Source organism: Lipophrys pholis (assembly GCF_963383615.2).
Source record: "Lipophrys pholis genome assembly, chromosome: 2".
Taxonomy (NCBI): domain Eukaryota; kingdom Metazoa; phylum Chordata; class Actinopteri; order Blenniiformes; family Blenniidae; genus Lipophrys; species Lipophrys pholis.
The window spans coordinates 16,963,083-16,979,221 of record NC_137636.1 but is presented as its reverse complement, the minus strand read 5'-3'; the positions used below and the strand labels follow the sequence as shown (position 1 = coordinate 16,979,221).

Here is a 16,139-nt window from a genome sequence, read left to right as displayed (position 1 = left end):
ATAAACGTGACTGCTTACATAAACTGTGTGGATTCAACAAGGAATATGTTTGTTTGTGCTTTAATTTCATTTGGACACACGTAATGTGTGTGCAATCATGTTTTTCATCTTTTGTAACAACTTTGGGCTTGAAACATGTGGGCGCCCTGGAAGGGAGCTCCCTTGCACGGTGGTGTCCAAAAGGTGGCAGTGTTGAGTTTTATAATGGTGTGCAGTGACGTGACGAACCCCTTCAATCTAATTCTTCTTTTTTTTTTTCATTTTTTATTTTCAAGTTACCGTTCAGTAGCGTCTTTCTGTACAATGTGTGATTTATATGCCGACAATATGGTATAAATAACGGGAAGAGACACAGGAGTGTGTGTATAACGAATGAGTTGCACTGTTGAAAATACACTAAATTAATGTGCTGCTTTAAAACATTGTAAATCCCATCAGATAACGAGTAATGCAGGCTCAAGAGGAACACTGTTAAATGACAAATAGTTTTGGAGTATAATTACAACTATTTACCGATCCATCTACCTTTTGTTTAGTATGCTTTGAATAAAAACCCACCAGCTGCCAGTTGTATGAATTCATTGCATTCACTTTGCTTATAAGAATAAGTCAAACTGCAAAAAATAAAATAATAAATAGATCCGAATGAATACCACTGTTGATGTGTCTCAGCTGACAGTCAGCTGGTGGCTTTTGACAGTTGAGAAAAGTTTTGTTCTGCAGGCTACTAATATGTTAATTAGCTGTGTGAGTGTGCGACCCTATTGGCTCTTCGTCCGAGTCAATTTCCCATTTCCAGCCTGACGTCAGGGCGGCAACAATGCTCTTAAACTCATCTGCTGTGTGATCCCACTAAAAAATCGCCCCACCAGTCAGCGGCTTCTAACGTGGCGAGGCTGCCCACTGACTCTCGGCTTCTCTCCCTTCTCCTCCGCCTCGCGTAATGTATTCACGAAGAGGCGCAAAGTGTTAAATGTTTGAAACACAAAAGCGCCGGATTTCACATGCTGAAAAAGGACTCCGCTACTCGTGCGCGCGGCACTGCTGTGTCTGTGCAATAGACTGCAAAGAAAAACTCCTTGCACACGCCTGCTGGTCCGCGGCTGCAAAAGGGACGCTGAAAACCTTTTTTTTTTTTGTTTTCCCTTTTTTTCCCCCTAAGTTTTCAAGACTTTAAAAAATCAAACTGGCTCACGTTCTTCCCAACCAGCCCAGTTTGACAGCTGCTCTTCAGCCCGCTTGGAGGACTGTCAGCAGCAAGAGGATGGCATCAGAGCTGGCAATGAGCAACTCCGACCTGCCCACCAGTCCCCTGGCCATGGAATATGTTAATGACTTCGATCTGATGAAGTTTGAAGTGAAAAAGGAGCCGGTGGAGCCCGATCGCAACATCAGCCAGTGCAGTCGCCTTATCGCCGGGGGATCCTTGTCTTCCACCCCGATGAGCACGCCTTGCAGCTCGGTGCCCCCTTCCCCAAGCTTCTCGGCGCCCAGTCCGGGCTCGGGGAGCGAGCAGAAGACACACATAGAGGATTTCTACTGGATGTCCGGTTACCAACAGCAGTTGAATCCAGAGGCGCTGGGCTTCAGCCCCGAAGACGCGGTCGAGGCGCTGATCAACAGCAGTCACCAGCTCCAGTCCTTCGATGGCTATGCCAGGGGCCAGCAGTTCGCTGGCGCAGCCGGAGCGGGAGGCGCCATGGCCGGGGAGGAGATGGGCTCCGCCGCCGCGGTGGTGTCGGCAGTCATCGCTGCGGCGGCCGCTCAGAACGGAGGGCAGCACCACCACCACCATCACCACCACAGCAACGGCCACCACCAGGCGCCCGGCGTCCAGTCCAACGGCACGTCGGGGTCCAACCACCCACACATGCGCCTCGATGACCGCTTTTCGGACGACCAGCTGGTCACCATGTCAGTGCGGGAACTCAACCGGCAGCTACGGGGGGTCAGCAAGGAAGAAGTGATCAGATTGAAACAGAAGAGGAGGACCCTAAAGAACAGAGGCTACGCGCAATCCTGTCGCTTCAAGCGGGTCCAGCAGCGGCACGTCCTGGAGGGGGAGAAGACGCAACTCCTGCAGCAGGTCGAGCACCTCAAGCAAGAGATCTCCAGGCTGGTCCGGGAGAGGGACGCGTACAAAGAAAAGTATGAGAAGCTCATCAGCAACGGCTTCAGAGAAAATGGATCCAGCAGTGACAACAACCCTTCGTCCCCGGAGTTTTTCATGTGAGTGTCGACAATATCGCGAAAAAAAAAATAAAATCAAAAATCAAACCCAATAACAAACGGTTACGCTCAGCGCTTAAAAGTTTTCATTATGAAACTTTGTTCCCCCTAAAAGAATTTGGCACAGAGCCCAAATAGACGAAGAAATTAATTGCCTTTTTTTTTTCTTTTTCATTTGATACATTTTTGAAAACCACAATTTCCTCAAGTCTGACTGCTTTAGATCGACAAGGCTTTTTTTTTATTCTTTTTTTTATTTTTTTTTATTTCCGAGGGGCACACATTTAGAAAACTTCCATGCCTTTTTTTCATGCTCATGCTCATTTTATTACGCATACCCTGTTTGTCAAGATTTTCCAACACTGTTCATTTGCAGTGTTTGATTTTTCAAAGTTGATCCGACTTCATGCCGCAGTAGTGTGCTGCATGCAGGCTCTTCCAGTATACGCCTTCAAAGTTCATCAACTTGCCATTTTAAAAAAAAAAAAAAAAAATTCATTTGACTTTTGATTCAGTGTACAGATTCCTGTTAAAACTGCATCTACCAACAATGTGTTTTTGAGTGCTTGAGAAAAAACTTTTTTTTTGTCTGCCAAACTTGGAGGATTGCGAGCCTGCTTTTTTGACGCCACCTCATCTCATGCTTGTGATTATGTTGAGCGACGAAAGACTCTGTTCATTACAAACTATTCATTGTTTTGTTTTTTGTTGTTGTTTTTTTTTTAAGAGATGTGTTATTAAACTACCCTGCATGCTGGACATGTATGGTTTATTGTTGGTTTTGTTTTGTTTTGTTTTTATTTTCTTTGCTTGAAGATGTCCCTCTGTGTCGGATGACTCCAGCATGGTATTCATACTTCATGTGTAGGCCTCCTCACTTTTTTGGGACAGCGACGAAAAAGTGACAGGACATGCCACCCCCACCCCCACCCCCACCCCACCACCCCACCCCCTGTAATCTATACGAGTGCATTTCAGCTGTGTTGAAGTGCTCCAACCATCGGCTGTCATTAGGCTGCACTGAGTGCGCTCTGCGCTCCTCATCCAAGTGTGTCGGCGGGGATCCTGACGCAAAAAGGAAAGACTTCACTGTTGAGGAAATCCTACGACTTTAGTCTGTTGCTTGAAAACCTCTATTTGTTATTTAAAGATATTCCACTCTGCATTTGTCAAACTTTTTGGGAATAATTTTTAAAGCGTAATTTAAGTACAAAGTTTTATAAGTTGCAAAAAAAAAAGAAGAAAAAAAAAAAGATAACGTGCTACAGGTTGGAGTACATTACCAGGAGAATGAAGAAAAGAAATTAAAAAAGAACCTGCTGCACGAAAGTATTTTTTAACATTGATTTATTGGAATTGGCTCGGCTCCAGTTTATACAGTGAGCAGGATTGCGCAGTGCATAAACGGCGCTTTTTGCAGCTTGTGCTTCAAACCAATTGTAAATGCTCCGCCACACCTTTTATTATTGTATTAGAGAAAGAAAAGGATTGTGGAAGACGAGCAATCACCAAGTATTTTGCCATGTTTCCTAAGCGAGCTGACATGCGTTGAACTGAAATGCACTAAAAAAAAAAAAAATGTCATGTGGAAGTTAAGGAAAAGTTAATATTACGATAAGTCTGGTACGACTTAATCGTAACATTTGAGGGTTTTATTATTAAATCAGGACAGACTGTTGATTTGTCTCAAATGAAGTCAATATCTGCAAAGCAATAACTAATTATTAAAATGATGATGTCTGGACATTGTTAGAGGGTCAGGGGGGCCACCCTGCATGTACAAAACGGAGTACGGCCAAGAATTCTGAGACTATGTTAATTAATCTTTTATCTTATATATAGTATATATATATATTTTGCTGTGCAAAATGATTTCACTCACTAACCATATGTGATGTTCATATGTGCTCATTTTTTCTTTTCTTTTCATACGATTAAATGATATGCAATAAATGTATGTAAATGTCTTCAAAACGTTTCTCACTTTTCTTTTGATGTGTCCGGGATTTTGTTGATTTTATTACTTTATGGAAAAAATACAGCAGCAGAGCTGAAAACAGAACATGAAGGTAATTTACCGCACTACATTCAAGCACAGGTTATTGTAATAATAAATTAATGCACAAATTAGAGACATGATTTTAAAAGCAGTGTAACGGAACCTGATTGGAGAAAATTTCAGGCTGACACTCATTTTCAAGCAGATGCTCTGCATGCAAAATGTCGCACACATTGTCACAGATAAGTCAAAGGAAGCACAAAGAAGATTGAGAAACACTGTGCCCTGGATCTAAATACTTTTTTTTGGTTCGAATACTTAATTTCACTGAGACAAGATGGTTTTTTCTTCTTGATCCTGAAACTGAATTCCAAATTCTTCTCAATGTTTACATGCAAAATGTGCACCCACGTCATTCATTTCACACCTCATCAAGTCGTTGCTCTTATGCCAAATTAATAATCTTAAGAAAACATTATCTTTGCATATTGAAATTGCTGCGTTTCACTTCATGACTTGCATCCTCATGTGTGTTTATGGGCGTGCGGTAATGTTTTATAAATGACCATTACACCCGGTTAATTTTATTGTAAATTGTGACCTTTGATGAATGAATATCCGTGTCTTTTTCTCTCTGTCTGTGTGTGTGTGTGTGTGTGCTTCTGTGTCCTCATGTGTGGGTTGCGTGGAAGGATGTGTCATGTCCTTGAATGACAGTAATGATGACATCTCCTGCGTGATCTTCTTGTGGCAATGCATGTGCACTCTTCATTTGGCCTCTTTTAAATACTCTATTTCCCACTCTGTAAGTCTGGTGGGCCCGCTGTTTGTGTCTTTCAAACAATATGCGCCGACTGCCTTTGCATGTCATCATTTAGCTGTTCCCGGTTTCAGCCAGTGTTATCCCGGTTGCCAGAGGGTCTGGATGTTGGCCTGAAGCAGATACGCTCAGGGAGAGGGAATGCAGTGAGGGCACAGCCCTGTCAGACATGTGAGGGGGCGCTGGAGAAGGTGCCAATTTAACTCAGCCACTGCGGTGAGCACTGGAGGCTCTGGCTGCTTTACCCAATCTTGCATTTAAGCTGGTGTGTGTGGACATCTTGTGCTGACTTATTTTAACTTAACTTTGCACTGCACTGGTGCATTCACCATTTTTCAGGAAACACAAGAAAGAAAGAAAAAAGTTCTTTGTAAGTTCTGGAACAAGAAACAGCCATGTGGGCATCTTATTTCACTGTTCCTGAACAATTTGTTTGTTGAAACAGGAAGAGCCATGTGCCAAAATACACTCTGAAGAAACACTGAAGTTTCTGAGGATGGATTCACTCCGAATCTGTCAGCTTTTTGCAACTTCGCCCCAGTTTGTGCATGTAAGAGTATGTGAAAAGGGCACACACAAAGAACATCTTTTTGAGGAATTAAAGACACTGTTCCTGTTAGCAAGGCACTGAGTGATCAGCTGGTATTACGCAATACATAGAAGAATCTGAAGTCATAAATTTCACAAAAAATAATATGTTCACTGACCAGTGTTGACGGCGAAAGAAAGAAAGAAAGAAAGAAAGAAAGAAAAGTTTTAACAACTTGTATCCCATCTGAGGTGCGCTGCTGCTGTGGATGCTGATTTGCTCAGAGTGAAGGGAGATACTGAGACAATAGTCGGGCTTGGGCTGAATTAAATGATTTTGCTGATGATTAATAGTGGTGTGGGCCACTGGCTCCTGCGATGTAGAGATGATAAATCGTGAGTGCAGCTCCGTGCAGCTGTGCCAGTGTTGGGTCTTTGCATGCACACACCATGCAATTTACAGCCAAGCCACTCTCGTTCTTCCTCAATTTATCTAATTACATCTATTTGATCTGAAAAGCAGTGCTGCTATATTTTGATATTTCATATTAACCACAACTCTGCACTGAATGGCTTCTGGGAAAGAAACCATTGCCTTCTCCACCCCGTGTTTCAGTAGTTGCCATTTCAAAGAGACAATTAATTTCTTCTTTCATAAAGCGCTGCATTGCCTCTCTGAAGACTATGCATTTGTGTGGTGGGCCTTTTTGATGTGTTTTGAGTTGGATGTAAAACATGAAAATTTGGTTTCTCTGTGAGGCTGACTTACATCGCCTCCTAAGCTTGTTTATTTTGCCAGCTTCCTCATCGAAACAGATCAGTTAGACGTATAATGTCAAGCAGTAAAACTGAAAACACACTCACCGCACAGACACTCAAAGTGAAAACACACTCATCAGCGCACAAACACAAGAGTAGACAGGCGAACAATGAGTGGCCCAGCTTGGATTCACCACAGCAGTTTATTTCCCAGCATGATATTCATTGTGTTTTTCTCTCATTGTTTTTGTGTGTTTTTTATGAAACTCAAATGCTGGACTCTCAAAGCTAAGTGACATTTTCACTGCAGATAACTCTTATTAACAAAAAAAGGGTTTCCTCTCTACGTAAGTGATAAAACAATCGGATTTCTAATGATGCACTCGAGTGGAAAATCTGAGCTATGTGGGTTGACAGCATAAGATGTAGCACAATGTTTGCTGAAAAAGCAAGTATGCCACTTGAACCAAAAACAAGAGTCAGTTTGAGCGCTGGATTCTGTCAGACCTCACCTGGCGCCAGGGGAAGAACTGTAGAAGATCTTAAAGCTACTGTTCTTGTTTACAGCCTGTGCGCAAGGTCGACCGATACCTGTGAAGATTCAAAGTGAGGGCGGAATGTGTGAAGTGCAAATGTGTGATTCCGCGTCCGTGCACGCTTTCTTAACTCTTTTGTTGTCTTTTGGAGAAGAGGATGAGCAGAGGTCAGAAGTTACAGTGCACGAAGGATGCGCTCAAAGTAATTAGAGTAATCCCTGCCCCGGGGAACCGTGCTCATTTCCTCTGCCCGAACTCACTGAATGAGACGTACTATTACATCCGACATGGCACAACGCACAGTAAAACTCAAAACAAGTCACTGCCATTTTTAAAAAAAAAAGCAATTTCCTGCATTTCACTGCTGTATTGGAAAGTCACACTCCTGTCACATGTGCAGCAGTACTGGCCTATTGCGATGGGAAAAAAGATGTTTTTGAACACGTAATTCTTGTTTTCGTAACTGTGTAATAACAGCATGAATAACTAAATCTCAGTGTAGTTTGACTCCATGTGGATGTTAAGTAATAAATTCAAAAAGGTGTTTATATGCAGCATGACTGTTTCCATAAAACGCATAGATAAAGTGAAGTTCCATGGAGCTATGACGTATGCTTCTTCACTCCATCGTCCTGAACAGAAAAGGAAAAAACAACAACAACAACAACAACAAAAAACAACTATGAACTCATTGACAACAAAATAAATAAATAAGGAAAGTAAGACTGCTCCTGTCATTTATATGGAAGTGTTATTGGTGAAAAAGGTTTGAGCACTTGTAAAAATGGAATTTGTAGTTGTGTACCGTAAACTTGTAGTTGCGCTGTGAGCTGTGTACCTTTCTCCTGATTGGCTGTGAAATCTGTCAATCTCAGATGAGCACTGCCTTTTACTGAAAGCACAGGTCTTTTTCACCAGATATCTCAGCTGTGGTGTTTGATTTGTAGTTGAAGGAAACACAATCTGTGACTCGTGGGGAAGAACTTCACATTGATACAGGAGCACAAATATATTTTTCACCAAATTTACCGCAACAATTGTAGGAACAATGAGAGTTTATACATTTTTTAATCTGCGACTTGTAAAAAAACTATTTGTGCTCCTGTAATTAAGAATTTGTGAATGTGTAAGTGTGGTGTTGTATTTGTGGAGAGAAAAACTTTCAACAGGTACACAACTCACAGTACACAACTTTAAATTAACGGTACACAACTACAGATCCCACTTTTACATCTGCTCAAATCTTTTTCACCAATAATACCTCCATACATTTGAAGGAAGACATCTGTAAAAAGAGTGTTGCCCAATAATGTTCAAGGCATCTTTAATGAGTGGTAATCTTTATTCACACACCCAGATTGTTCAGGCATTGCATTGCGGGTGTTGCAGGAACACAAACAAAGCAGCGAGTATTACTGAGGTAAAATTACCCCCCCCCCCCTTTTTTTTTTTAAATATCCACTCAATTGAGGTTAGAAGCGTAAAACTTTGAATTTATTAGTTAAGTTTACATTTGAACTGGAAAGAATGAAGTATTAAAGTATTATTAGAAGCAGAACCAGTTGACAGCTTTTCACTTGTTTATTTTGGTTGTTTATTTTTGCTTAAAATGTTAATTTAGGTTTACCACAAATTTAGGTTTACTATAAATGTAGTAGTTTGAATAACTGTAAGATTGAATTCGGCCAAAACACTGGTTGAGACATCTTAAAAAAGTATCTCAATTCCACGATAATTTTCAGATCCATGCATGTAATGCAGGAGGATGAGAAGATGCTCGGTATCAGAGGAGAGGAGGCAGGGGATGGGATGGGGGGAGGGGGTATGGAGCAGAGGATCCGCTGTGACGAGCTCTGATGGGAGCAGCCGAGAGACGGAACAGATTTGAAAACATGCTGGAATCCACAATGGATTGTTTTTTAATGGTTCTATTCCATAAATCAAAATACTCAAATAAACTCAGATGATGCAGTCATTTTAGTTGAGCGCCACTGCAGCATGTGAAGCGAGTTCACATTAACAGCAGTCAGATGTTTCATCAGTATGCCCACGTTCAGAGCAGATACATCAACAAACATGATCATTTCCTCTGACTTCACGGTATATATATATGGGATATGGTCTCCTGCAGAATTAAATGGCAGTGAAGGGTCACTTAAGAATCTGACTCTGTCACAGAAGTTTTTGCTTTTCTTTATGTGTCTTTCTTAGTGGCAAAAGAGGGTTTCAAACACACATTAAGCGGATGCATGTGGTGTCATTAGAGAGTTGTCCTTGAAAGACTGGCTGCAGGTTATGTTGGTAATGAGGTGGTGGGGACTTGCTGGGGGTAATTTTATATGTCTGTAAATGGACCCAAACCAAGAGCCTGTGAATTGAATAAATGCAATACCATCTCTCGGCAGTGCAGCCGTGCCATTGCAGAGGAAAAAAACAAAAACACTAAAACAATATACATGAGAAATGTTTTAATAAAACACTGTTGATTCAGTGTGGCTCAATAGATATATATATATATATATATTTAATTGTTTTCTGGTTTGTGAGGATTTATAAAACACAGATGAAACCTCTCAGATGGAGATTTCTGCTGCTGACACTAAATGAGCTGGCGACCCTTTGAGACGCCAAACACACAGGCGATCTGTCTGTTCACTCAGTAAGTATAACAATGACTTTGTTATTTTCATATTTAAGTAAATTTGGCATCGCTATCAGCCAAAACTGATTCATTTGTTTAGAATAGCCAATTGGTTCCTCACAAGTGGCTTGAATATCTATAAAATTCAGTTTGTAGCAAACTATGAGAGTATTCAAGTTCAGTGTGTGTGTGTGTGTGTGTGTGTGTGTGTGTGTGTGTGTGTGGGTGTGTTACCAAATGTTCCACGTGCCTTTTGATTGGTTTGAAAGTATTCTGTTTGTTAATGAATACTGTAGATGGATCTGGTAGTTTTACTTTATGTTTCTTGGCTATATGACAGTTTTCAAAGGCTCCAGTTGTCCTGAGATTGCGGCAGAGTGGATTTCTTTCTTTTGCACTTTGAGTGTGCTCAGCTTTGTAATGTCTGAGGGGAGAATGGTTAGAATAACCAGAGATGTAATATCTTCATTTGAAACAGGTGGCTTGCAACACCACATTTTATATTACAGTATACCAATTAGCAAAGTTCAGCATATTAACAATCTTTTTTTTTTTTCAATCATCCCCAAAATTTATCATATGGCTGAACACTCCAGTTTATCTAGAGTGGATGTGTACTTTGTAGAATTTAATTACACAGTATTTATTTGGAAATCCATTGATTTAAAACGTTCTTCTGTGACAGATTTCATTTTCCTCACAGCATTTAAAAGGACCTCAAGAGCTAAGCGTGAAACTAAAGTTGTCACTTGTGTAACTATACTTAGAAAGGATGTGAATGACACTGTGTTGACCCTCATTACACTACATGCCATACTTATGTGTGTATTATCGAGGGTGTTTGTGAAAGTTTCAGTCATGACGTGGTGGCAGACTTTATTCTCCTACACAGTTTAGCAATCTTCCCAATAAATGACTTTGCTTTTCGAACAATTAACTGTGTTGTTTCATGAATCGAGCAGGAACCAAGGCCTTTACGTACCACAATTTTACCTTATCTGTGTGATGGCCTGGACAACTTACATCATTTAGTTTTTCCTCCTGTGGTTACATTTGTTTTGATGCATGGGTTCTGCCAGTAGAATCTATTTGCATGCAAATTTTTACATTTCCCTCCGCATCAAACGCTTACTTTGACACGTGTACTGTATTTCAGCAGACAGACAAGTGTGAGGGAGTCTCACTCAGATTGGGTCGACTTGTTTCTATGTGATTGTGTGCATTTGTGTGTGAGAATGTGTCTGACAGCGTGGAGGAGTGACACAAACGGAACAGACGAAAGATTCAGACTAGGTGACGGCACGCATGTTCGTGTACCCATTCTGATACATTTTGTGCAATCTCGTCTGCTTCTTTAGGTCATCAAGAAAATTCCTCCATCTGTGATTTCAAGCCCCAGTCCTCTGTGCTCTTGGATCCTTGAGGTAATTTCTCTTATATATTTATGTAGTGTATTTTTGCTATTTCAGTCATGATAAGTATACAGACTATTGGTCCCTCCATAAATGAATTACAGATATATGCATTGCTATCAAACATGCAGTAATTACAATACAGTAATTAAGATTATTTTGATCAAATTCACAATATAATCCATACTGACCAATAATTAGTATTAGACTCATCGCATATTAATTAGAAAGAGGATAAAGTAACCGCATATTGTATTGAGTGTTTTAAAGCATATTGCAGTCTTCCATAATTGATGCATAATGTACCATAGTTAGTCAATTCCATTTCATACGCTAAAGAGCTGACACCTTCGTAATGCTGGCAGCATCTCCGTCCATTGCATCGCCGTCTATCTCCCCAACGCGTTGGATGCATTTTACCATGGAGGCAAATTTCTCTTCCTCTCTCATGCCACACGCATCCATGCACAGTTGCTCAATGGCACAAGCAGCATAATACAACCATACTCCTAATGGCGCGTTCAGAGTTCTGTCCTCTGTCTTGAATAATATGAAAGAAGGAATTAAGCTTTCAGACTTTGAATCAACTCACTGACATGACAAGGAAGCAAGCAAGTGAATACCACAAAGCACCACTGCTTCCATGCTGGTTTTCACTGATTGTACCAGAGCAAACTCTTAGCACCTGCTTGGTCACGACACATGGAAAAGTGAATCGGGTTTTTAGTTTGTATTCAGGATTTTCCATCATCGTGTGTCAGGTAGGTCTCTGTGTGTGTGTGTGTGTGTGTGTGTGTGTGTGTGTGTGTGTGTGTGTGTGTGTGTGTGTGTGTGTGTGTGTGTGTGTGTGTGTGTGTGTGTGTGTGTGTGTCTGTGTGTGTGTGCGCGCGCATTTGAAGCCACGGTTATTTGCTTGATTGTGTCTAAGTGGGGCGTGGGATCAGTAGCTGGCCTTTCTCCAGATCTACTTAACTTCATGAGGGGCATCAGGACAAAAGCCATCATGGAAGACAAGGACAAATCATCTTTAGATGAAGTGTTTTAAGTGCTCTGATTCTCCTCCCACGTCATCACTGTGAATTAGGTGCCCTCTGCTCACTGCTAAGGGGTGTCAAATATAAACAATGCCAAGGGAACGGATGTTAAACGAATGAAAGTGGAAAACCATGAGGGTGTCTATCTTAGTCAGCCTCGTAAATCTCAGTTCCCTTGCCATGCTGCTGCGCCATACTGATGTTGCGCTCTGACAACCTGCCAGCTGAGCTTCGAGAGGCTGCGTGCGGTGTGGTCTGGTCGATCCTGCTCTTAGCGGCTTCAATCGAGGCAGGCATTGCAGGCAGAGCCGTGTCTTTGTTTTATGCAAATCTATGCATATAAGAGGGTGTGGGTTGGGAGGGGTAGGTGGGGTGATGAGCAGTCTGGCCACGTAGCTCCAGGAGGACAAGCTGAGTGATGGAGACGGAGAGCCAGGTCTTGGTGTCCTTGCCTGGGGAAAGAGTGTCCTGACTCCAGCCTGGACACCACCAGGACACTGTGTCACTGCGCCTTTTCAAGCCACTAATCCACCCAAAAAAATGTTTCCAGACACAGATGTATTTACGGGAAGTGAAGCTAAAGAGAGGTTGAGTTGCCATAAAATTGCCAGTATCTCACCAGCGACTGGTGAGTGTGCGTTAAAAAGGCAGCCACATCTCGGGGGTTTGCTGTGCAAAATGACACTGGAGCACGTAGCCCAGCAGGGAGCTGAAGGACCCAGAATATGCTGACAAAGATAAAACGCCAGGTGTGTGTATATATGCACTGTAAGTGTGTGAAAGAGGCCATGAGGAAGACAGTGGAGTGCAAATATAGATCAGGGAAAAGCATGCTTGTGTGTATTGGTGTGTGACTCATTGTGTACCTGTGTGATCACGTGAGTTTACGGTGACAGGCAGGTGAGGGCCACTAACCATGCGAGAAGCGTGTGACGGGGTGGTTTGGGTGAAACTTGCTGAAGCAAAATTCACCCACATATCGCATCAATCATTTTCCCCTTGAAACAAGTGACTTTTGTTTCTTTAGTCAGTGTCATCCATCCGTACAGTGAATTATGTCCTCTAAATGTTTCCAAAATAGCTCTGTTTCCCCATCCTCTCTTGCTCACACTCTTCTCTGAGCCCAATGCTAATGGTAATGGCTGGTCGGAGGCTCTTCTATCACAGAGAGCTCTATTTCTGGGTGCCAGGATGTTGGTCTCAGTCGTTGAGGGCAGATGAAATCGATCCAGATTGACCTGTCATGTGGAGGAGAAAATGAATGAGAAGGAGGAGGGGTGCAGGGGCCACGGAGAGAAAGGGGGCAGTGCAGAAGTATAAAAACAACCTCCTAGTCCATATGGGTCAAAAGTCAGGGGATGATTTATTCAACACTGGGTGTTATCCCTGCTTCTCCCCCCCTCCTCTTTTCTGCTCCACCTGCCTCTCGGAAAGGAGTCAGAAACTGGAGACTGCTCGGGAGGAGCTGACTATATTTAGCTTGGGTGACCAAAGACACTGTGGTCTAACTTTAAAGTTAAAAATATGGACGCCCATGTACAGTGAGATGTGCACAGTTTACGTCATTACCAAGCACAAAGCCCAAGTTTCTAAGCTTCTGCCGGGCTGAGGAGAGTGTGGAGCAGTTTGTAGTATTCACTTGACACCTGCTCTTTGGAGACTTTCTATACTTGTGGTTGAATCTACATTCAGTTAATCATTGTATGTTCATCTGGTATGGTTCATACACGTAATTGAGATTCAACGTTCAGAAGAAACTAACGTATTTTCCAAAATTGTGAAAATAATGCTATCAGAGTAAAGCGAGAAGGAAACAAACAAAGCAAGAAAGCAAGACAAAAAAGTGAGATTTATGGCTCCATTTGACTGTGAAGTACTACTAGATTTAGCCCAGTGTGTTTGGGCAGAGCTCCACTTTGCTAATTATTTTCCCGTGGCAGAGTTCTCAGCATGGCGCTCCTTCCTTGCTCTGAGAAGAGAGGCTCAGTGGTAAGTGCTTAGTCAGCCTTACTCAGGGTGTGAGATACTGTTCGGTCTCTGGCGAACTGCAGGGGAGGCGGAGCAGCATGGGACCGAAGCCGTCACAAGGTGAAGTCTTTGAGGTGAGGGCAGGCCGATCATCACCCATTAGGGAAAAAAAAAAAAGCTGATTCAAGTATGATGGTTTCGGGACAATGGGCAAGACTTTTGGATGTGATGAGGCAAAACAGAAACCATAATAAAATGCTCAAAGACAATCATTGTAGGTTTGCTGTGAATGTTTGATTCTGTAAACTAGACACCACAGGCAGATATCTAAAGGAGCCTGTCATTGAGGCTGTAACTCTACGAAGCTATTAGTACAAAGCAATTAGTACATTTGTGGACTTCAACGCGCACCCCTGTTATAAAGTGCAGTCGAGAGGAAACTGCCTGCATTTTGTTTCTCTTTACCATCTCTATTAATAACCCAATGTCAAATCTTTCTATATCTACCCTTCTTTTTGGAGTGACACACAGCTCATCCTCTTTTGTCTGCCCTGCTATCCTCCAAATGACTCTCCTCCCAAACAAACTTAGCTTCTTTCCCTCTCGTCTCTGTTCACAGCGTCACCCCCCTCCCTCCCTCCGCCTCACACTGCACCTGCTTCTCTCCCACTCTCCGCTCCCTCTCCAAACGTCACTTTTCCCCTCCTCTCCTCCTCCACTTCTATTCTCCCCCTCGTTAGCTTGATGAATGGCTTCACTGCAGGGAAAGTGCTGATTTTCATCCCTCTGTCTGATTTCTGCTGGCTGTTATTAATTTCAAACACTCAGAGAAAAGCAAGTGAGTCAATAAATAAGGAAATGAACACACTTCATCCTGCCATACAGTGGCTCTCACAGTCATTCACTCGGGGTGCTTTTCTACAGTGGAGGCCAAGTGTGCATTTACACTGATAGAGTTCAGCTCCACTTCTGAATCACAACACGCGTCTGTATTTTCTATGGCCAGAATAAAACTCGTTCGGTATTGCTGCAACATATCAAATGTTTCTAGAGTATTTTCAGCATCTTGCTTCGCTCAGACAAACAAGACCAGAGGGAGACGGAAGCCTACAAAGCAAATAGCTCTGAAGAGACTCACAGTGTCCTCTCTCATCTTTCATCTTTCACACGAGTGCACCATTTAAGAAATGTATACAGAGAATGACAATGGGAAGAGAGATAGAGGAGATGCAGGGAGAAAGATGGGCAATGAGAAGCAGCAGCCTAACAGAGTTATTGCTCCACATTAAACAATGCTGTCCACATGCTGTGGCTCCGGCTGTACGTCTAAGTGTGCATTACTTACATTCCTGGCTTAATGCATTGTGCTTGCTTGTTAACATCAAAACACGAACCACCTCTGAAAAAAAAGCACTTCTCACAATTTCTCGCTGTCAGACAGGAACACTTTGGACCAAGTGTTGTTTTTGCGTGTTGTATATATATTCAGTTAAATCGTAAGAATATTTAATTGATCTAGGATTACTGTAATGCATGCATAGACACAGAAATTATAGCCTAAGATATCATCACACTGTTTACAAAGAGTTAATACAAATAGCCTAGTGGAGTATCATATTAATACACGAGGCACATACACATGTTCTCAGCTGTGTAAGTCTGTGCTCTGCAGCCAAAAGGCTTATGTTTCCCTCACCAATTAAAATAATATTTGGTATCAGATTAATAAACACACAGCCTTTCTTAGTTTGATGATGTACTCCCAACACCTTACTAATTCATTCATCTCAGCTTTGAATGAGCATCCCTCTGAATCAGTGTACGTGTGCATGACAGGGCTTTTTACAATAGAAAATATGTGTACAAGTTTGTCATGACTTCCCTTATTCAACACTTCACACAAACAAAACCAACAAATGCAAATGGAATATACAATGGAAAGACTGCAGAAGGTAAGAATACTAATAACATACAGTCAGCAAAGTTTTATGTCCATCCATCCATCCATTAGACATAAAACATCTATCTAGAAACACGGACTCATCTAGCCGGTGTTTGGACTATAGGGGAAAAACAAGGGCGCCCAAAGAGAACAAAAACACCTTAACCAGGTCGCAAGTCAATAACCAGGCTAACACAGACCCGAGTCACATTATCAACTATATGCAATTTGAATCACAGACCCATACATGTCAAAATGTGAACTGGTACTA

General features: G+C 42.1%; 1 protein-coding gene across 1 annotated transcript in view; it reads left to right on the top strand.

The window, feature by feature from the left end:
- Positions 1-947: 947 nt before the first annotated feature.
- The window catches only part of mafa (MAF bZIP transcription factor a), a 72,114-nt gene continuing 56,922 nt past the window's right edge, over positions 948-16,139 (top strand). The window contains exons 1-2 of the mRNA XM_080458347.1: positions 948-2,229; positions 10,871-10,936. Coding sequence (XP_080314473.1) covers positions 1,265-2,229; positions 10,871-10,898 — 993 coding nt within the window. The 5' untranslated portion in view covers positions 948-1,264 and the 3' untranslated portion in view covers positions 10,899-10,936. The remainder of the gene's footprint in view (positions 2,230-10,870; positions 10,937-16,139) is intronic.